The following is a 23,381-nucleotide window of genomic DNA, read 5'->3' as shown; positions in this document are numbered from 1 at the left end:
GATGGCATCATGAGGGTGGAAAATTATGTGGATATATTGAAGCAACATCAAGACATCAGTCAGGAAGTTAAAGCTTGGTCGCAAATGGGTCTTCCAAATAGATATTGACCCCAAGCATACTTCTAACGTTGTGGGAAAATGGCTTAGGGACAACAAAGTCAAGGTATTGGAGTGGCCATCACATAGCCCTGACCTCAATCCCATAGAAAATGTGTGGGCAGAACTGAAAAAGTGTTTGCGAGCAAGGAGGCCAACAAACCTGACTCAGTTACACCAGCTCTGTCAGGAGGAATGGGCCAAAATTCACCCAACTTATCTCTACTATTATTCTGACATTTCACATTCTTAAAATAAAGTGGTGATCCTAACTGACCTAAGACAGGGATTTTTTTTTACTATGATTAAATGTCAGGAATTGTGAAAAACTGAGTTTAAATGTATTTGGCTAACGTGTATTTGAACTTCCAACTTCAACTGTATACAGTGAGGGAAAAAAGTATTTGATCCCCTGCTGATTTTGTACGTTTGTAACTGCTGTTTGAAGAAGTGGACCAAAGCGCACCGTGGTAAGTGTTCATGATTCTGGCAGCTCCGGACAGGAGGCCGACTCTGGCAGCTCCGGACAGGAGGCCGGCACAGGACTCACCAGGCTGGGGAGACACACAGGAGACCTGGCTCTAGGAGCAGGCACAGGACTCACCAGGCTTGGGAGACATCAAGGAGGCCTCTTCCTTGGCCGAGGCACCGGATACACTGGGCCGTGGAGGCACACTGGTGGTCTCGAGTGCAGAGCTGGCCCCACCTGTTCTGGCTGGATGCCAGCTTCCACCCGACAAATGCAGGACGCTGGCACCGAGCACACCAGCCTGTGAATGCTTCGCCTCGACACCTTGAGCATCACCCCATAGCACAGGGCCTGGTAAGCACGGGGAGTTGGCTCAGGTCTACTACCTGACTGCCACACACCCTGTGTGCCACCCCACCCCCCAAAAAAATGTTTTCGTGTCGCCAACTCCATCCTCCGGTATCCCTCCTCGCACTGTTCCAGAGAATCCCAGGCGGGCTCCGGCACTCTCCCTGGGTCGACCGACCACCTCTCTATCTCCTCCCAGGTTGACTCATACTCCAGATAGCGCTGCTCACCTGTCCAGGAGTCCCTTTCGCCACGCTGCTTGGTCCTTTGGTGGTGGGTAGTTCTGTAACGGGTGTTTGAAGAAGTGGACCAAAGTGCTGCTTGGTAAGTGTTCATGATTTTTAATAAAACTGAACACTAGAACAAAAAATTACAAAGTGGCACAAACAAAACAGTTCTTTCTGGTGCAGACACACAAAACAGAAAATAACTACCCACAAAATACAGGTGGGAAAAGGCTACCTAAGTATGGTCCTCAATCAGAGACAACAATAGAGAGCTGCCTCTGATTGAGAACCACACCTGTCCAAACACACAGAAATAGAAAACATAGAACACAAAACATAGAATGCCCACCCCAACTCACGCCCTGACCAAACCAAAATAGACATAAAAAGGACAGGTCAGAGCGTGACAACGTTTGCCCACTGACGAAGAAATGATCAGTCTATAATTTTAATGTTAGGTTTATTTGAACAGTGAAAGACAGAATAACAAAAAAAAATCCAGAAAAACACATGTCAAAAATGTTATAAATTGATTTGCATTTTAATGAGGGAAATAAGTATTTCACCCCTCTGCAAAAGATAACTTAGTACTTGGTGGCAAAACCCTTGTTGGCAATCACAGAGGTCAGACGTTTATTGTAGTTGGCCACCAGGTTTGCATACATCTCAGGAGGGATTTTGTCCCACTCCTCTTTGCAGATCTTCTCCAAGTCAGTAAGGTTTCGAGGCTGACGTTTGGCAACTCAAACCTTCAGCTCCCTCCACAGATTTTCTACGAGATTAAGGTCTGGAGTCTGGCTAGGCCAGGTGCTTCGTCTTGAGCCAGTCCTTTGTTGCCTTGGCCGTGTGTTTTGTGTCATTGTCATGCTGGAATACCCATCCACGACCCATTTTCAATGCCCTGGATGAGGGAAGGAGGTTCTCATTCAAGATTTGACAGTACATGGCCCCGTCCATCGTCCCTTTGATGAGGTGAAGTTGTCCTGTCCCCTTAGCAGAAAAACACCCCCAAAGCATAATGTTTCCACCTCCATGTTTGACGGTGGGGATGGTGTTCTTGGGATCATAGGCAGCCTTCCTCCTCCTCCAAACACGGCGAGTTGAGTTGATGACAAAGAGCCCCATTTTGTCTCATCTAACCACAACACTTTCACCCAGTTGTCCTCTGAATCATTCAGATGTTCATTGGCAAACTTCAGACGGGTATGTACTGTATATATGCTTTCTTGAACAGGGGGACCTTGCGCTGCAGGATTTCAGTCCTTCACGGCGTAGTGTGTTACCAATTGTTTTCTTGGTGACTATGGTCCCAGCTGCCTTGAGATCATTGACAAGATCCTCCCGTGTAGTTCTGGGCTACACCGTTCTCATGACCATTGCAACTCCACGAGGTGAGATCTTGCATGCAGTCCCAGGCCGAGGGAGATTGACAGTTATTTTGTGTTATTTTGTGTTTCTTCCATTTGCGAATAATCGCACCAACTGTCACCTTCTCACCAAGCTGCTTGGCGATGGTCTTGTAGTCCATTCCAGCCTTGTGTAGGTCTACAATCTTGTCCCTGACATCCTTGGAGAGCTCTTTGGTCTTGGCCATGGTGGAGAGTTTGGAATATGATTGATTGATTGCTTCTGTGGACAGGTGTCTTTTATACACGTAACAAACTGAGATGAGGAGCACTCCCTTTAAGAGTGTGCTCCTAATCTCAGCTCGTTACCTGTATAAAAGACACCTGGGAGCCAGAAACCTTTCTGATTGAGGGGGGGTCAAATACTTATTTCCCTCATTAAAATGCAAATCAATTTATAACATTTTTGACATGCGTTGTTCTGGATTATTTTATTGTTTTTCTGTTTCTCACTGTTCAAATAAACCTACCATTAAAATTATAGACGGATCGTTTCTTAGTCAGTGGGCAAACGTACAAAATCAGCAGGGGATCAAATATTTTTTTCCCTCACTGTATGTATTGGATAATGGCACAATAATTTGTGATTTTTTTGGCTTGTTAGGCTTGTGCTCATAAAATGTCTTTAATGTATGGCTCATCAGGCTCAGGTAGCATCAGGCTTGAATTTTCAAATGCAGACATAGGCCTATTTATATGCTTTATATGCTCTTTAATGACACTTCCGGCTTTGGAGGGAAATGCCGGGTTACCCGGGATAAAAGTGATTTATTCTTGACATAGAACAATACCGGGAAGATATTCAACCCTATTGCTCATGAGTCCTTGTATATGCAATTGCCCGTATGCTTTCAATCTTTCATGGCTTTATATGTATGCTTTCATTCTATTTGAGTTAGAATTATATACCCAGGTGTATAGTATCTGTGTGTTTGATGAAAACTGTTTTTCTTTGAGACGTAACGAGCGTATTTAATTCAAATTTTTGGTTAAATGTGTGTCAAGGAGACTCCTAAGGTTTTGAAGAAAACTTTTCATTTTTCATTGTGTGTGCCAGATAGAAATTGATAGCCGGATGCAGGAAACGATAGTCACAGGCAGCCCCCATGTGGTTTTTCTGATTATGCTTGTGAGATATTATAAATGGATGTGTCCAGGGATTCAAGAGATTGGTGTTCTTCTTATACAAAAGTTATATAGTTATATATTCTGTCGAGGCGGGTTTGAATTGAGTCAGAGTGTTTCAGTGCATAGAATCAATCTCTTTTTCACTTCTGTCAGATACTTTCCCTTCTGCAGATTTTCATCATTTCAATAAGTATTGAGCAACTTTTTCAGTTGATTTGCAGCAGTTTCTGGCATCTGGGAATATTGTTAAAAGATATAACCATCATAACACGAGGCTCTGGGGTGTAATCTTCCATCTGTGAGGTCTTTTCACAGGTAGGAATAAACTGGTCTCATACATCAACAACACTTTTTAAACCCCCATATATGTTATAATGCAAAAATAATTATGACCCTGTAATTTGAGTAATGTGTCTGTTTTTGGTATCTACGCATTTTAGAGCTGCCTAATCATGTTCTGTGTTAGTGTTTTTTAGCTGTTTGTCACCCACAGGTACCATCATATTAATAAGATGCTTCTCATTGAAGGTGCCAACCTGCCCCAGTGTGTCCATGCCAGTTATGGCCACATCACCCCATGCTAACCTGCTAAGGTCTCACACCTGTTGTGTGACAAACAATAATATGTGCCATCTGAGATGCTCTATCTGGTCTAATTTTGACATCAGCAGTCCTTTCCCTCTCGGCAGATCTAAGGAACTGCCTTTGGCTTCTGACTACTGAGAGAAAAAAGCATAAAAATGAGTCCTACTGTGTGGAGTATCTGACTGCAGGCTATGTTTAATTGCCATGTTATTAACAATGGGCCCTGGTCCTCCCGTTGACTTCTTCATCTGCATTATAGAGGAGGGGCTGTAGCCCCAGTGTCCCATAAACTCCTGCTCGAGCCAATCAGGAGGACTCACTGCTATCAACATGCTGTGGTTATTTTTTATGCGGAGTATCATGACACACATATGCAAATGTATATGAATATCATGAATATAATACCTTATTAAAAACGCATCATTAGTATCAGCTTTTTACCTTTTCCACCCTCACTCAATGTACATTTACTCGCCTTAAGATATGCATAGTATACAGCAGCTCTACAGTGGCAATTTTAATCACCTCTGAACTGTGTTAATTGACAAGTTATAAATTCCAGAGCTTGTGCAAATTTACCCGCCTGCTATAAAAAACCCTGCTGAGCTCTATAAGGCATGAGAAGAACATGATCAAATGTCATAAGGAACGTATTGACTCTGAACCACAAGGCTTTGTCCGCTTAGCCTCTGACCTTCTCCTATGATTCATTTCTACATTTGTCTTTCTCACTTTAAGTAACGACATGTCTGTTCCTATGTGTGTGAAGCAGCATGTCCCATTTGATGTCTGATTTGATTTATATATTTATTTGTTATTGCCTTCTCTCCCCAAATCCAATTTTAGCTGACATTTCTCATGACTGGAACGAAGAATGACCTTTGAAAAGGACACTTCCATTCCTGCATGCGGACAGGTGGTGGTGTGTTGGTGTTGGGAGGCAGACCTGATGAGGGGGAGGCAGGTCTTAGTAATGGGGGAGGTATTGTTGCATTCATCCATCTTCCATCTCCCTCCCTCACCTACCGAGGGGCATCCCATGCCCAGGCCTGCAAGGCACCTTGGGAAGGCTTTACAGAGGAAGTGTCCGCCCCTGACCTTCATTTTGTTCAGAGAATGAATTGCACTGGGGCTTTGACTGCTCTCTCCTTAATCTCTCTCATGATCAATGCTCTGATTCAATGAGCCTAACAAAATACACTGGCTGAGGAGCACCGGAACAGAGGGGGAGAAAAATAGTTCCCATGTGCTATGGGTGCAATGCCTGGTTAAGAGGTAATGAAGGCTTCAAAAAGATGTAATAATTCTTCCCTCTTTATGTTAATAGGGTTCATAATCCACCCACCTCAACGGGCACCTTCACTCTTCCACCCCCCACCCCCCGTCACACACAACTCACTCACCACTCTCCATGTATTGTAACACAGAACACACTCAGGCTCATTGCTACATAATTAAGCAGTAAGGCCCGAGGAGGTGTGGTATATCGACTACATATTACGGCAAAAGGCAGTTCTTGGCAACGACACAGCCAATAGCCTTGGTATACTGGCCATATATCACAAAACCCTGAGGTGCCTTATTGCTATTATATAGTGGTTACTAATTTAATTAGAGCAGTAAAAATAAATGTGTTTTCATACCCGCGGTATATACGGTCTGATATACCATGGCTGTCAAATAGTCAGCCTTCAGTGCTCGAACCACCCAGTTTATAATATTACATATACACTACAGATACGGGCACTTGCACGCAAGGACACACGTACTGTAGAGTGACAGTCTGGATGCCTTGCATTTAATATACCTACATGCTCCTATGGTCAATACACATATCTATGCATGCTCACATGCTTATACATACTCATGCATGCCTACTATACACATGCAGAAGGTAGACTGTGTCTAAACAACATGTATTTTACTAGGGGCTCCTGCTTTTCCTCTTCCTCATCCCAGTAATTGATTCTGTCTGTGTGACAATCTGAAAGGGATTATTTGTGAGCTAAACTTCCCCAAGAGATAAGGATTCCTACAAATATTATGTTATTGTATTCCATTTTTAGACTAATGATGTGAATCTTTTATTTTCCCCTCTGAAAGGCTGCTCACATCATAGTTCCATTCCCATGTGATACCATTATCGCTACAGTATATTACTGTTACCCAGATGGAAGGTGGCTGTTAGACTGGGGAGCATCATCTTTTGATGCTGCAAAGGGCAGGTCAACAACTGCAAAAACGTTTACTAATCACTACTAACACTCTGTTGTCTAGCAGCCAGATAAAAGCCTCTGTCAACAGGCATTTTTCATGAGCACACTTTCATACAGAAACGACAGAATATTTGAAGAGTTTATTTCCAAATGCTATATCCACACATTTTTCACATTTGTATTTTTTCATCAGAAATGATTGTTTATGGGTACCTTCATGTGTGTGTAAAATATATTTGTTCTCAGATTTTTCATTCATATACTTTAATATATATATTAAGTACTGATTTAAATTATGTATCATTTGTACAGTTCTTTAAAAAAGTTGTTACATTTGACTGTGTAAAACCTAGCAGTATTACTTATTTCTCCGCGAGTGGTGCGGATATATAGTGAGTATTCAAAACACCTTCCTGATATTGAGTTGCATCCCCCCTTTTGCCTTCAGAATAGCCTCAATTTGTTGGGGCATGGACTCTACAAGGTGTCAAAAGCATTCCAGAGGGATACTGATCACGTTGGCTCCAATCCTTCCCACACAATGTTGGCTGGATGGCTTTGGGTGGTGGACCATTGTTGATACACACTGGAAGTTGTTGAGGTTTAAAGCAGTGTAGCAGTTCTTGACAAAAACCTGTGTGCCTGGCACCTACTGCCATATACTGGGCTCCTGAGTGACGCAGTGGTCTAAGACACTGCATCTCAGTGCAAGAGGTGTCACTGCAGTACCTGGTTCAAATTCAGGCTGCATCACATCTGTTCCATGATTGGGAGTCCCATAGGGTGGCGCGGGTTTGGCCGGGGTAGGCCATCATTGTAAATAAGAATTTATTCTTAACTGGCTTGCCTAGTTAAAAATAAAAAAGACACTTCCATTTTTTGGTCTTGCCCATTCACCCTCTGAATGGCACACATGCACAATCCATGGACCCAGCGTCACCATCAACCTGAAAGCCAGCACTCCCCGATGGCTTCAGGATTCTGTAAGCATCGACTCTGGAGAAGAGAAGCAGGTACGGGGAGTAGAACATTTAATATGGAACAGACATCAAACAGGACAGAGACAGCTTCAGAACCGGGTATGCAAAGACAAACAAACATTCATCCAGGAGCCGGGAACAGAGCTTGGGAACAGACAGATATAGGGGAAGTAATGACACGGGTGATTGAGTCCAGGTGAGTGCAATAATCGCTGATGTGTGTAACGGGGGAAGGCAGGTGTGTGTAATGATGGTGGCAGGGGTGCGTAATGCTGGGGAGCTTGGCGCCTTCGAGCGCCAGGGAGCAGGCGTGACAGAAAGTTGGCATAGTCTCTAAAGTGAAGTCATGTTAGTCACACTTCCACCAAAATGTGCAGAAGGACTGGTGGACCAATGCATCAAACTTGGCCTTCGTTAGTTAGGATTAGGTTTAAAATCACATTTTAAGAAGAGCAATTGCGGAAATGGGCAGGGTTTAGCCATAATTACTTTGTGACTGTGGCAACAAGTAATGACCAGAGGGAATGTATGTTAGCAAAGTACATAGACTGGTGACAAATACTGTACTTTACTCAATGAGGTCACTCCTATAAAATTCTATGGTCACTCCCACTAAGGTCAACTTTGAATGGTTGATATTCTAGGCTTATATGCGCTGTGTATACAATAGCCTGGGGACAACGTTACACCAGTAAACACTTACCTTGATGAAAGCCCCCAAACATCAGGAAATTGAAATTGGTCCTCAGTAGACAACACACACACAACAAAAATGAGCCATTCCGTGCGGTGCAGTGCCCAGTCAGGTCTTTGACACATTCCCCCACTGCCGTGCTGAATTATCAGCCACAAAATGTTGGCACCATTGTAACAGCTGGTCATCAAGCACTGGTCTCTAGCATGGGCACCAAAAATAAATACCTGCACTCCAAATCATCTTGGCTGGGTGACACACACACAAAAACGCAAGCATTGCAGGTCCATCAACCCATTTAAATACACACCCTACAGTAACCTGTGGACCATGAGAGAACCTTAATAAATTAGCAGAATGTTAGTAACCTATTTATTGACACTTTATGTAGCATCCCGTAATACTTAGTTTGAAGTGAGACACCTTCGGTCATTCATAACACATCCATAAAGACTCTATATTGCATGACGCCATACTTACTTTAAAGTTAGATGGCTTTGGTCATTCATAACACATACATAAATGCTTTATATCAAATGATGCTGTACTTACTATGAGGTCATACACCTTTGTTCATTCATAACACATAAAGCCTTAATGATGTTTTAAATGTATTAACACTTAGGGAATTATCACTAACAGCTAAAACAAATAAACCCTAAAGACATGTTTAAACCATTCATTTCTTTTTATTTGTCATTTTTTTAACATTACAAATAAATGAAGTTTCAAAAAGTCCAGCAATGGAATTACATTGAACATGACACAGTGTTGTGAATAGTGTAGCTTGTCCCTGAGCTGGCAGACAAATGAACACACTGGCATTGCAATGCTCTACCAAGATGCATGACAGGGTTATAAATGCTTTGTGAAGCCTCAATTTAATAGGATTTATAAAGACTTTATTAAGCTGTGCTTATGCCACCATTTATATGGCACAGGTTTATGTCATATTTGACATAGTGGGTTATTTCACATTTGACATTGGTGGTTAGGTCACAGTTATGCCACATTTATGAACCCTTTCTAAAGCATGACATTTGTTGCCTCCGCAAGGCTATCAAACAAGCTAAGCGTCAGTATAGAGACAAAGTAGAGTTGCAATTCAACGGCTCAGACACGAGAGGTATGTGGCAGGGTCTACAGTCAATCACGGACTACAAAAAGAAAACCAGCCCCGTCGCGGACCACGATGTCTTGCTCCCAGACAAACTAAACAACTTCTTTGCTCGCTTTGAGGACAATACAGTGCCACCGACACGGCCTGCTACCAAAACCTGCGGACTCTCCTTCACTGCAGCCAACGTGAGTAAAATATTTAAACGTGTTAACCCTCGCAAGGCTGCTGGCCCAGACTGCATCCGTAGCCGGGTCCTCAGAGCATGCTCAGACCAGCTGGCTGGTGTGTTTATGGACATATTCAATCAATCCTATCCCAGTCTGCTGCTCCCACATGCTTCAAGAGGGCCACCATTGTTCCTGTTCCCAAGAAAGCTAAGGTAACTGAGCTAAATTACTATCTCCCCGTAGCACTCACTTCCGTCATCATGAAGTGCTTTGAGAGACTAGTCAAGAACCATATCACCTCCACCCTACCTGACACCCTAGACCCACTCCAACTTGCTTACCGCCCCAATAGGTCCACAGACGACGCAATCGCAATCACACTGCACACTGCCCTAACCCATCTGGACAAGAGGAAAACCTATGTAAGAATGATGTTCATCGACTAACGCTCAGCATTTAACACCATAGTACCCTCCAAACTCGTCATTAAGCTCGAGACCCTGGGTCTCGACCCCGCCCTGTGCAACAGGGTACTGGACATCCTGACGGGCCGCACCCAGGTGGTGAGGGTAGGAAACAACATCTCCACCCCGCTGATCCTCATCACTGGGGCCCCACAAGGATGCGTTCTCAGCCCTCTCCTGTACATTCTGTTCACCCATGACTGTGTGGCCATGCACGCCCCCAACTCAATCATCAAGTTTGCAGACGACACTACAGTGGTAGGCTTGATTACCAACAATGATGAGACAGCCTAGAGGCAGGAGGTGAGGGCCCTCGGAATGTGGTGTAAGGTAAATAACCTCACACTCAATGTCAACAAAACAAAGGAGATTATCATGGACTTCAGGAAACCGCAGAGGGAGCAGCCCCCTATCCACATCGACGGGACAGTAGTGGAGAAGGTGGAAAGTTTTATGTTCCTTGGCGTACACATCAAGGACAAACTGAAATGGTCCACCCACACAGACAGCATGGTGAAGAAGGTGCAGCAGCTCCCAGACAAACTAAACTTCTTTGCTCGCTTTGAGGACAATACAGACCCACTACCAAAACCTGCAGACTTTCCTTCACTGCAGGCAATGTGAGTAAAACATTTTAACATGTTAACCCTCACAAGGCTGGCATCCCTAGCTGCGTTCTCAGAGCATGCACAGACCAGCTGGCTGGTGTGTTTACAGACATATTCAATCAATCCTATCCCAGTCTGCTGTTCCCACATGCTTCAAGAGGGCCACCATTGTTCCTGTTCCCAAGAAAGCTAAGAGGCGCAGCAGCGCATCTTCAACCTCAGGAGGCTGAAGAAATGTGGCTTGTCACCAAAAACACACACTTCTACAGATGCACAATTTAGAGCATCCTGTTGGGCTGTATCACCGGCTGGTACGGCAACTACTCCACCCACAACCGTAAGGCTCTCCAGAGGGTAGTGAGATCTGCACAACGCGTCACCGGGGGCAAACTACCTGCCCTCCAGGACACCTACACCACCCGATGTCACAGGAAGGCCAAAACCAAAAAGATCGTCAAGGACAACAACCACCCGAGCCACTGCCTGTTCACCCCGCTATCATCCAGAAGGCGAGGTCAGTACAGGTGCATCAAAGCGGGAACCGAGATTCTGAAAAACAGCTTCTCAAGGCCATCAGACTGTTAAACAGCCATCACTAATATTGAGTGGCTGTTGCCAACATACTGACTCATCTCTAGCCACTTTAATAATTACAATTTGGATGTAATAAATGTATCACTTGCCACTTTAAACAATGCCACTTTATTTCATGTTTACATACCCTGCATTACTCATCTCATATGTATAAACAGTACTCTATACCATCTACTGCATCTTGCCTATGCCGTTCGGCCATCGCTCATCCATATATTTTTGCGTACATATTCTTTTTCATTCCTTTACACTTGTGTGTATAAGGTAGTTGTTGTGAAATTGTTAGATTACTTGTTAGATATTACTGCATGGTCGGAACTAGAAGCACAAGCATTTCACTACAGTCACATTAACATCTGCTAACCATGTGTATGTGACAAATAAAATTGGATTTGATTTGTTTATAGATGATTTGTAACACATTTATGTAGTGTTTATAACGGCTTTATGAAGCCTTTATAAGCTGCATGTCATTTCTTTAAACAATAAAAGCAAATTTGTAAAAATATCTGACATCGGATACATAGCGTTTTGGAATGGAACTCTTGATTTGGATCTAATTCCAGTGTCTATAATTGTCCTTCTCAGTGCAGTCTGTAGAATTCCCATTTCTCATTAGTGTTTCGCCATCCTCAGGGGGACGGTGAGGTTTGACAGACAGACAGAGGGACAGACAGACATAATATTTTTGCTGGCTGGGCTGGCTCTGGCTGCATGTTCTTTTCTTACCACTGGTCTCTTAATACAGGGTTTCCCAAACTCGGTCCTGGGGCCTGCCCTGGGTCCATGTTTTGGTTTTTGCCCTAGCCCTGCACAGCTTATTCAAATAACCAACTCATCATCAAGCTTTGATTATTTAAATCAGCTGTGTAGTGCTGGGGGGGGGACGAAACAGGCACCCAGGGCAGGTCCCAGGACCGAGTTTGGGAAACCCTACCCTAATACACAGTGTCCAGATGAACTCCTCCTTTGTGTGCCAAGAATAATAACATGTAGGAAAAAAACACTCGGCCCCTACTAGTCCCTGTGGATGCAGCTTTAATAATCTCATTTTCCATTTAATGAGGTGATTAGAATGCCAGGGGCCAGGGGTGCACAGGAACGTGTTATGGAGGAAGCTAACAACATCCTGAGTCCTCCTGGCGTCTTGGTGCTGCAGTCCTCCTGACTCCTGCAGCTTGGGGATTAGTTACAGTTGTCTCTGGAGACGTGGCTCGATGCGGCTCCTGTAATACCGGGTCAGATGCCCTGGTGGTCCCAGGTCCTCCCTCTACTAAAGAAGACAGTGCACCACACAGCGCCGTGGATTTGGGGAGAGAAGGCAATAACAAATAAATATATAAATCAAATCAGACCGTGCCACAAATCCGTGCCACAAAGCTTTTGCTTTGCCATGGAAACAGGCATGTGCAGCAGCATAGCAGTGTTTAGTAGTGTTAGCGTATCGTGATCCTATTCACCCAACCACCAGCTGAAGGACTAGCCAAGGAGGCACATTAAGCAGCATGGGCATGTCTCTCTGAAATGTAAGGAAAGATTGTGTGCTATTCTGATTGTAGTATTTTGATGCAATTAACCTGGACAGACCTTTTTCCTGTTAGACCAAACCATAAAGCACATAAAAAACATAGGCTACCCATGGATCAAGTATTCCATAACATATCTAATAATGGTATTGAATGTTATTAACGGAAAGATTTCCCATATCTTAACCTGAAATTTACCCCCTTCTCCTAAAAGGGTGCTCTCATTCAGTATCCCTCAATGATTGAGGTAAATAGAAAATGGTACAGACTCTGTCTACCGCAACCCAGTGATATTAAATCCTTGAAATGGAGTGAATGAGTACCCACTGCAGGGAGAAGGTGTGTGTGTGTGATGGGGATTGGGCTGTAGTGTGGGGCACAGGCAGCCAGCCCTCAGCTGGGTAATTTGACTCTCCGTATCCTCTAGCTGAATTAGTCACAGTGGCTGCTGAAGAGCCTCCTGTGCCTGACCAATTGAGGCCGGCTTCTTACCCGTAATGACGGATACTGAGCTTATTCTACCTACCGCCAGGTCCCAGATAGGGTTGGATTTAGTGTGAAGTGGGATGATTTCATCTCTATTTGTGAAACTAGCCTGAACTGCCTATGCTGCTATATATCTCACTGTCTATGGTGCTGAAGTAAGAGCATATTAGGGCTGTGTATGAAAATGGCAGCTGTCCATGGTCCTGTAGTAGAGAGGAGCAGGTAAGGAGTATGCACAGTATATTATACAGCAATATGGACTATGGACAGCACTGATAGATACTTCTGTGCCCATAGTTCTGTATACTGAGGGAAGGTCAGCGTTGTCTCAGAGGTCTTGCACTGTCAATGGTCCTATAAAGAGAGACTACTGAGAGGTGTATGTGTTGTAGTCCCTCACTGTCCATGGTGCTGCAGAGCAGAGCAGCAGAGGGGACAGGTCAGTGACAGACAGGCAGCTAGGCAGCAGTCCCCCGGTCCCCAGGGCCAGACAAGTGGTAAGAATGCAGTGGAATGCATTGATTATCTGTCAGCCAGGTCTGCTAGGATCTAACCAGGGCAGTGTTAGGGTATTAAGTATCTGAAGTATTCAATGAATATTGATAATGAGGGGCTGTTCGTTATGCTCCACTGTTAGTGATTCAGCCCCTGGTGCTCACTGTCTCTTCACAGAGAATGGTTGGAGTGGGCTTGGGTGAATGATCCCTAGTGGGCTTCCCACTGTGTTAGTTTGATGGTGCAATATTTTCACATCATTGCGTTGTGCTTGAGCATAGCCTCGTATGTCAGGCTGTAGCATATCATTTTTCACTTCTGTAAGTTCACACCTTTTTGAATTGTAAGTCGCTGTGGATAAGAGCATCTGTTAAATGACAAAAAAATAAAAATAAATACATGGTTATCAGCTGAAGCTCCCTCTGCAGAATACAAACAGATCCTTTGGTGGGCCACTCACTCTCCCTCTGCAGAATACAAACAGATCCTTTGGTGGGCCACTCACTCTCCCTCTGTAGAATACAAACAGATCCTTTGGTGGGCCACTCACTCTCCCTCTGCAGAATACAAACAGATCATTTGGTGGGCCAATCACTCTCCCTCTGCAGAATTCAAACAGATCATTTGGTGGGCCACTCACTCTCCCTCTGTAGAATACAAACAGATCCCTTTGTGGGCCACTCACTCTCCCTCTGCAGAATACAAACAGATCCCTTTGTGGGCCACTCACTCTCCCTCTGCAGAATACAAACAGATCCTTTGGTGGGCCAATCACTCTCCCTCTGCAGAATTCAAACAGATCCCTTTGTGGGCCACTCACTCTCCCTCTGCAGAATACAAACAGATCCCTTTGTGGGCCACTCACTCTCCCTCTGCAGAATACAAACAGATCATTTGGTGGGCCAATCCCTCCCCCTTTCCCTCTGCAGAATACAAACAGATCCCTTTGTGGGACACTCCCTCTCCCTCTGCAAAATACAAACAGATCCCTTTGTGGGACACTCCCTCTCCCTCTACAGAATACAAACAGATACCTTTGTGGGACACTCCCTCTCCCTCTGCAGAATACAAACAGATCCCTTTGTGGGACACTCCCTCTCCCTCTGCAGAATACAAACAGATCCCTTTGTGGGACACTCCCTCTCCCTCTGCAGAATACAAACAGATCCCTTTGTGGGACACTCCCTCTCCCTCTGCAGAATACAAACAGATCCCTTTGTGGGACACTCCCTTTCCCTCTGCAGAATACAAACAGATCCTTTGTGGGACACTCCCTCTCCCTCTGCAGAATACAAACAGATCCCTTTGTGGGACACTCCCTCTCCCTCTGCAGAATACAAACAGATCCCTTTGTGGAACACTCCCTCTCCCTCTGCAGAATACAAACAGATCCCTTTGTGGGACACTCCCTCTCCCTCTGCAGAATACAAACAGATCCCTTTGTGGGACACTCCCTCTCCCTCTGCAGAATACAAACAGATCCCTTTGTGGGACACTCACTCTCCCTCTGCAGAATACAAACAGATCCCTTTGTGGGACACTCCCTCTCCCTCTGCAGAATACAAACAGATCCCTTTGTGGGACACTCACTCTCCCTCTGCAGAATACAAACAGATCCCTTTGTGGGACACTCCCTCTCCCTCTGCAGAATACAAACAGATCCCTTTGTGGGACACTCCCTCTCCCTATACAGAATACAAACAGATCCCTTTGTGGGACACTCCCTCTCCCTCTACAGAATACAAACAGATCCCTTTGTGGGATACTCCCTCTCCCTCTGCAGAATACAAACAGATCCCTTTGTGGGACACTCCCTCTCCCTCTACAGAATACTTCCATTTCAGGGTTTACCATCTTGGAGCGGTGCTCTGGTGATTACATGCCTTATCTGCTTTTCAGCCACCTTCTTTGTATTGGATTTGAAGGCCTCAGGTCCTCGCTGTCTCTATTTAATTTGTTGTCTTGAAAATGACCAAGTCTGTCTTTATTGGATTGTCAGGGCTACTCCGTTCCCTCCAGCACCACTTATTCCCTGATGATTTTTCAGTTTGTTTTATTTGTGCTTTGTCTTTTCTCAGATACTGTTTTCTTCATCAGCCTCGACCACACAGTCCAGCACTAACACATTTATCATGTGTTTTCTCTCTCCCTCTCTTCTACAGAAACTTATCGAAGAACCCTCTGACCACATTATCATGGCAACTCTTCCAGAATCTGCAACTCTTCGAGCTGTAAGTTTGTATACAATTATCATCTTGTTTTATGGACTTTCATAAAAACCTGATATATATAAGTGTGCAACCTACCTTCATTGTTTCCAAATGGATTCCCATCTACCTCCATTAGAAGCCAAACAACAATTAACCTGAAGAAAAACATTGGAAGAGACAAACAACCCTATAGTCCCTGCATCATGGATGTTGATTTAATGGATGTGACATAAAACTGTGCAACTTGGAGAGGTACAGGCCGGGTGATCCTCTAGCCCAGAGTGTCTTGTTTGTCCAAAAACATACCAGCAATCAGTGTGTTTATGACCAGAATCTTATAGTTGTTTGGGCTACTTTCCTCCCTCCCAGTAGAAGACATAAAATGTAATCTTGGGTTGAGATGGCCGTCATAGAGTTATAACACATGGACATCCCCTCCATCCTCTCCATCCCCTCCATCCTCTCCAGCCCAGGAATCAGAGTGCTTCCCCGAAATAAGAGAGCCTCAGCCAGGCCCTGAAGCAGAGCAGAGAGCAGGCTTTATCATGGCTCTCAACCCAGCTCAGCGTGGGAAACAAAGGGACAGCAGCTGTATGGTTGTGGTTTAAATGTGGTATTTTATGTTATGGAAGCAGGACAGCTCTTCTGAGGAGGCCCATCATCTTTTCAGGGTTGCTTGTCTAATAGTTAAAAAAAATACATACTTGGAAATGTTATACCAGAGTAAAAATAGCATGGAGAGGAGAGCAGCAGTTGATGAAAGAGTTCTACTAAAGCAGGTGTAAGATAAGAGGGTATGGAAAGTGTTAAGTGAAGAAGACACAAACAAGTGGCTGTTTTTAAAACACAGATTAATTATAGACTCTAGAGATGTTCATTTTCACGTGCGCTTATTGATATGGATATTCCTTTTGATACCATTATCATTGTCATTCATAGCCATTTTAGCTGTACGTGTCGTCTGATGAGTATGGACTTTTAGAAGGATAAAGCACAACTATTTCAGACTCTTTCAGGGTCTGCTTAAAGTATTTAATCTGTAATTACTAAAACTGTTCAACAAAGGCTCAGTGATAAGCACTCGACAGCACACCTTGAACAAAGAGAATAATCTCATGAAAAGAAGATGAAACCGGTTATAAATGAGTGCCATTTCCGTGCGACCAATTGGGAACAAAGACATTGATTCATTTTTTTTTTATGTGGCGTAGAGCCTAACAAAAGACTAACAAAACATAATTCAATGGATAAGAAAAACAGAGTTTATCTCCCTTTTTCTTAAATGATTTACTCTCCCATCCCCTGTGGAATGTCAGCACAATGACAAACACACCAAACACAGAAGGGCTGAGGCATGCAGATGTCCTTCTGGTCCTGTGTCTGAAATTGCACCCTCTGGGCCCTGGTCAGAAGTAGTGTGCACTATATAGGGTATAGGTTGCCATTTTGGACATACCCTGTGTCTGTCTTTAATGGTGAGTGTTGGTCCGTTGGCCCTCATAGTGCCATGCTCTCTCCTGGGACCACATCTGTTGATTAAAACTAGACAGGCAGAGTGATGGCTTTTCGTTCCAGATCAGAGTGCATCAGAGTCATGCCTGTCAGTTTGAAATGGAGGTTGCTGCTTTTGTGGATGTGTTACAACTGAAGATTTTAGGCACTGAGCAGTCAGACCCCTATTCACTGGTTATAAGATAACAAGTGATTGTTTTTATTATTTAAATGGAAGTAAGGGGTTTCAGGATAACGCATGGGTCCCATGATACATTTGGCACATACATGTGCTGGGAGATATTCACATAAGATGCAGTAATTTGTTGTAATCAATGCTGCAGAAGGCATACAGTTGCTTAATCTTCTCGAAGGCAGAAATGGCATAATTGTTTTGCCATTGTAAAATAGTTGTTGTTACAGACCTCAGACACATTGGTGCCATACTTGCACACAATGTGCCTCAACCAATTACAATTGTAGATTTGCTTGCGTGTGATAGAACGCTACATTGTAGCTGATCTCCTTCATCCACTCCAACAAATTTGCATTATTTAAATCGAGCTTTGAGGTCCAGTAGTGAATAGGGCCTTGAACCCACTGTTACTGTGCCCCGAAGATTCACAGTTAACCAGTTTAGTGGTGTATGCCACCTGGTAGTGATTGTAATGGAGGTACGTGACAGCTATTTGACAAGACCAACATCTTTTTTTCACCTTTATTTAACCAGGTAGGCCAGTTGAGAACAAGTTCTTATTTACAACTGCGACCTGGCCAAGATTAAGCAAAGCAGTGTGACACAAACAACAACACAGAGTTACACATGGGATAAACAAACATACAGTCAATAACACAATAGAAAAGTACATGTACCTGCTGGAGCGCATGCTATGGGTGGGTGCTGCCATGGTGACCAGTTATATGAGATAAGGCGGGACTTTACCTAGCAAAGACTTATAGATGACCTGGAGCCAGTGGGGTTTGGCGGCGAATATGAAGTGAGGACCAGCCAACGAGAGCATACAGGTCGCAGTGATGGGTGGTATATGGGGCTTTGGTGACAAAACGGATGGCACTGTGATAGACTACATCAAATTTGCTGAGTAGAGTGTTGAAGGATGCTTTGTTACGAAATAGGAAGCCGATTCTAGATTTAATTTTGGATTGGAGATGCTTAATGTGAGTCTGGAAGGAGAGTTTACAGTCTAACCAGACACCTAGGTATTTGTAGTTGTCCACATATTCTAAGTCAGAACCGTCTGTCCAGAGTAGTGATGCTAGACGGGCGGGTGCAGGCAGCGATCAGTTGAAGAGCATGCATTTCGTTTTACTTGCATTTAAGAGCAGCTGGAGGTATGTTAACCTCTAGTGACACCCCATCCCGTGAACGGGACCGTTGTCATCATCGGACACTAATTAGCATAAAGCAGCGGACATAAATCTTCCTAGAAAATCTTCCTATTCATGAAAATCACAAGTGAAATATATTGGAACACAGCTTAGCATTTTGTTAATCACCCTGTCATCTCATATTTTCAAAATATGCTTTACAGCCAAAGCTAGACAAGCATTTGTGTAAGTTTATCGATAGCCTAGCATAGCATTATGCCTTGCTAGCAGCAGGCAACCTTGTCACGAAAATCAGAAAAGCAATCAAATTAAATAATTTACCTTTGATGAACTTCAGATGTTTTCACTCACGAGACTCCCAGGTAGAGAGCCAAAGTTAATTTTTTCCCCAAATATTATTTTTGTAGGCGAAATAGCTCAGTTTGTTCTTCATGTTTGGCTGAGAAATCGACAGGAAATTGCGGTCACGACAACGCCGAAAAATATTCCAAATTAGCTCCATAATATCGACAGAAACATTGCAAACGTTGTTTAGAATCAATCCTCAAGGTGTTTTTCAAATTCGATCTATTCGATAATATATCCACCGGGACAATTGGTTTCTCAGTAGAAGCGATTGGAATAATGGCTACCTCTGTATTTTACGCGAGATTTTCTCTGGGAGCACCATGTGACCACTTGCACAATGTAGCCCCCTACGGGTATTCTTCAACATAAATGCGTAAAACTACATCACAATGCTGTAGACACCTTGGGGAATACGTAGAAAGCTGGTTCATAGCACATTCACAGCTCAATGCGGATTCATTGGTATGCAGCGCTTTCAAAATATGGGGCACTTCCAGATTGGATTTTTCTCAGGCTTTCGCCTGCAACATCAGTTATGTTATACTCACAGACAATATCTTTACAGTTTTGGAAACGTTAGAGTGTTTTCCATCCAAAGCTGTCCATTATATGCATATTCTAGCATCTTGTCCTGACAAAATATCCTGTTTAAAACGGTAACGTTTTTTTCCCAAAAATGAAAATACTGCCCCTAGAGTCGGAACAGGTTAACACAGTGTCCAAAGAAGGGCCAGAAGTATACAGAAGGGTGTAGTTTGCGTAGAGGTGGATCAAAGAATCACCAGCAGCAAGAGCGACATCATTGATGTATACAGAGAAAAGAGTCGGCCGGAGAATTCAACCCTGTGGCACCCCCATAGAGACTGCCAGAGGTCCGGACAACAGGCCCTCCAATTTGACACACTGAACTCTACCTGAGAAGTAGTTGGTGAACAAGGCGAAGAAGTCATTTGAGAAACCAAGGCTGTTGAGTCTGCCGATAAGAATGCGGTGACTGACAGAGTCGAAAGCTTTGGCCAGGTCGAAGAAGATTGCTGCACAGTATTGTTTTTTTTTCGATGGCAGGTATGATATCGTTTAGGACCTTGAGCGTGGCTGAGGTGCACACATGACCGGCTCGGAAACCAGGTTGTATAGCGGAGAAGGTACAGTGGGATTCGAAATAGTCGGTGATCTGTTTGTTAACTTGGCTTTTGAAGACTTTAGAAAGGCAGGGCAGGATGGATATAGGTATGTATCAGTTTGGATCTAGAGTGTCTCCCCCTTTGAAGAGGGGGTTGACCGCGGCAGCTTTCCAATATTTCGGGATCTCAGACGATACAAAAGAGTAGTTAAACAGTCTAGTAATAGGGGTTGCAACAATTGCTGTGGAAAGAGAAGGTCCAGATTTCTAGCTCAGCTGATTTCAAATCAAATAAAATCAAATGTATTTATATAGTCCTTCGTACATCAGCTGATATCTCAAAGTGCTGTACAGAAACCCAGCCTAAAACCCCAAACAGCAAGCAATGCAGGTGTAGAAGCACCTGTAAGGGTCCAGATTTTTCTGCTCTTTCAGAACATCACCTATCTGGATTTGGGTGATAGAGAAATGGGGGATTCTTGGGCAAGTTGCTGTGGGGGGTGCAGAGCTGTTGACCAGGAGGAGGAGTAGCCAGGTGGAAAGCACGGCCAGCCGTAAAAAAATGCTTATTGAAATTTTCGAAATTCTCAAGTAGATTGGTTCACGAAAGTCAGAAAAGCAATAAATTAAATCGCTTACCTTTGATGATCTTCGGATATTTGCACTCACGAGACTCCCAGTTACACAATAAATGTTCCTTTTGTTCCATAAAGATTATTTTTATATCCAAAATACCTCCATTTGTTTGGCGCGTTATGTTCAGAAATCCACAGGCTCGAGCTGTCACGACATCGCAGACGAAAATTCCAAATAGTATCCGTAATGTTCACAGAAACATGTAAAATGTTTTTATAATCAATCCTCAGGTTGTTTTTTCAATATATAATCGATAATATATCAACCGGGACTATAGCTTCGTCAATGGGAGAGAGAGACACAATGGCTGCTCCAAACTGTTGCACAAGCAAAACTCTGGGGACACCCAGCTATACACTGATGCGATGTGATCTTTCCCGCTCATTTTTCAAAATAAAAGCCTGAAACTATGTCTAAAGACATAGACATGTTCACAACATGGGGAAGACATAGGAAAAGGAATCTGGTTGATATCCCTTTAAATGGAGGGAAGGCATTCATTGGAACATGGAGCTTTCAAAATAGAGGCCACTTCCTGGTTGAATTTTCCTCAGGTTTTCGCCTGCAATATCAGTTCTGTTATACTCACAGACAATATTTTGACAGTTTTGGAAACTTTAGAGTGTTGTCTATCCTAATCTGACAATGATATGCATATTCTAGATTCTGGGCCTGAGAAATAGGCAGTTACATATGGGTACGTTTTTCATCCAAAAATCAAAATACTGCCCCCTACACTCAACAGGTTTAAAGAACAACCAGGCATCCTCTACTGACGGGATGATGTCAATATCCTTCCAGGATACCCGGGCCAGATCGATCAGAAAGACCTGCTCGCTGAAGTGTTTTAGGGAGCATTTGACAGTGATGAGGGGTGGTCGTTTGACCGTGGACCCATCACGGACCCAGGCAATGACGCAGGCAGTGATCACTGAGATCCTGGTTGAAGACAGCAGAGGTGTATATAGAGGGCAGGTTGGTCAGCATGATATCTATGAGGGTGCCCATGTTTACAGATTTAGGGTTGTACCTGGTAGGTTCCATGATAATTTGTGTGAGATTGAGGGCATCTAGCTTAGATTGTAGGACGGCCGGGGTGTTAACCTCTTGCTTCTACCTGAGACGCTTGCGTCCCAACTAGAGCTCTGGAAATGCAAATGCGCTACGCTAAATGCTAATAGTATTAGTTAAAACTCAAACGTTCATTAAAATACACATGCAGGGTATCGAATTAAAGCTACACTCGTTGTGAATCCAGGCAACAAGTCAGATTTTTAAAATGCTTTTCGGCGAAAGCATGAGAAGCTATTATCTGATAGCATGCACCAATACACTACAACACAAAAGCCACGCAGGGGACGTAAACAAAATAATTAGCATTTTGGCGTTACACAAACCGCACAATAAAATAGAAAACAGTCCTTACCTTTCACCATCTTCTTTGTTGGCACTCCTAGATGTCCCATAAACACTATTGGGTCTTTATTTCGATTAAATCGGTCCATATAAAGCCTAGATATCGTTATATGTAGACTGTGTGATAAACGAAAAAAACATAGTTTCAAAACGTAACGTCATTTTTTAAAATTCAAAAAGTCGACGATAAACTTTCACAAAACACTTCGAAATACTTTTGTAATGCAACTTTAGGTATTAGTAAACGTTAATAAGCGATAAAATTCATCAGGAGGCGATGTAAAGATCATTAGCTGTCCGTCTGGAAAAATGTCCGGCTAGAAACTCAACGAAAATATCCGGTCCTAGACCTGAAGAAATACGGTGCCTCGCATGTGTTTGACCAAGAAAAACTCAAAGGAAATGACAAGACTCTAGACACCGTGTGGAAGCTGTAGGTACTGCAACCTCAGTCAATTAATTGTGGTTCACCTTTATCAATGGGTTCAAGTAGCGCATGGATATATTTTCCCATTTTCAGTGATCAGTTTTTCCTGTGCTTTTCGATGTAAATGCCGTTCTGGTAAAGCCACAGCAGTGATTTAACCAGTTTTATAAACGTCTGAGTGTTTTCTATCCACACATACTAAGCAAATGCATATACTATATTCCTGGCATGAGTAGCAGGGCGCTGAAATGTTGCGCGATTTTTAACAGAATGTTCAAAAAAGTAGAGGGTCGACTTAAGAGGTTAAGCATATCCCAGTTTAGGTCACCTAACAGTACAAACTCTGAAAATAAATGGGGGGCAATTAATTAACATATGGTGTCCAGGGCACCGTTGGGGGCTGAGGGTGGTCTATAACAAGCGGAAACAGTGAGAGACATATTTTTTATTTTTTAAAGTAGAAGCTGGAGCTGTTTGTGCACAGACCTGGATAGCATGACAGAACTCTGCAGGCTATCTCTGCAGTAGATGGCAATTCCACCCCTTTTGGCAGAAAATGTTGTAGTTGGGGATGGACATTTCTGCATTTTTGGTGGCCTTCCTAAGCCAGGATCCAGACACGGCTAGGACATCAGGGTTGGCGGAGTGTGCTAAAGCAGTGAATAAAATACATTTAGGGAGGAGGCTTCTGATGTTAACATGCATGAAACCAAGGCTTTTATGGTTACAGAAGTCAAATGATAGCACCTGGGGAATAGGAGTGGAACTTGG

The 23,381-nt window shown here is 43.6% G+C and overlaps 1 protein-coding gene across 2 annotated transcripts in view; it reads left to right on the top strand.

Moving 5' to 3' along the window:
• Positions 1-23,381, top strand: part of LOC115109280 (NT-3 growth factor receptor-like) — a 327,886-nt gene that overhangs the window by 140,208 nt on the left and 164,297 nt on the right. For both annotated transcript variants that reach the window (XM_029634027.2, XM_029634025.2), the window contains exon 4: positions 15,772-15,840. In XM_029634027.2, the coding sequence (XP_029489887.1) occupies positions 15,772-15,840 (69 nt within the window). The remainder of the gene's footprint in view (positions 1-15,771; positions 15,841-23,381) is intronic.

The sequence above is a fragment of the Oncorhynchus nerka genome, linkage group LG25 (assembly GCF_034236695.1).
Source record: "Oncorhynchus nerka isolate Pitt River linkage group LG25, Oner_Uvic_2.0, whole genome shotgun sequence".
Lineage (NCBI taxonomy): Eukaryota > Metazoa > Chordata > Actinopteri > Salmoniformes > Salmonidae > Oncorhynchus > Oncorhynchus nerka.
This window is presented reverse-complemented; position numbering and strand designations above follow the sequence as displayed.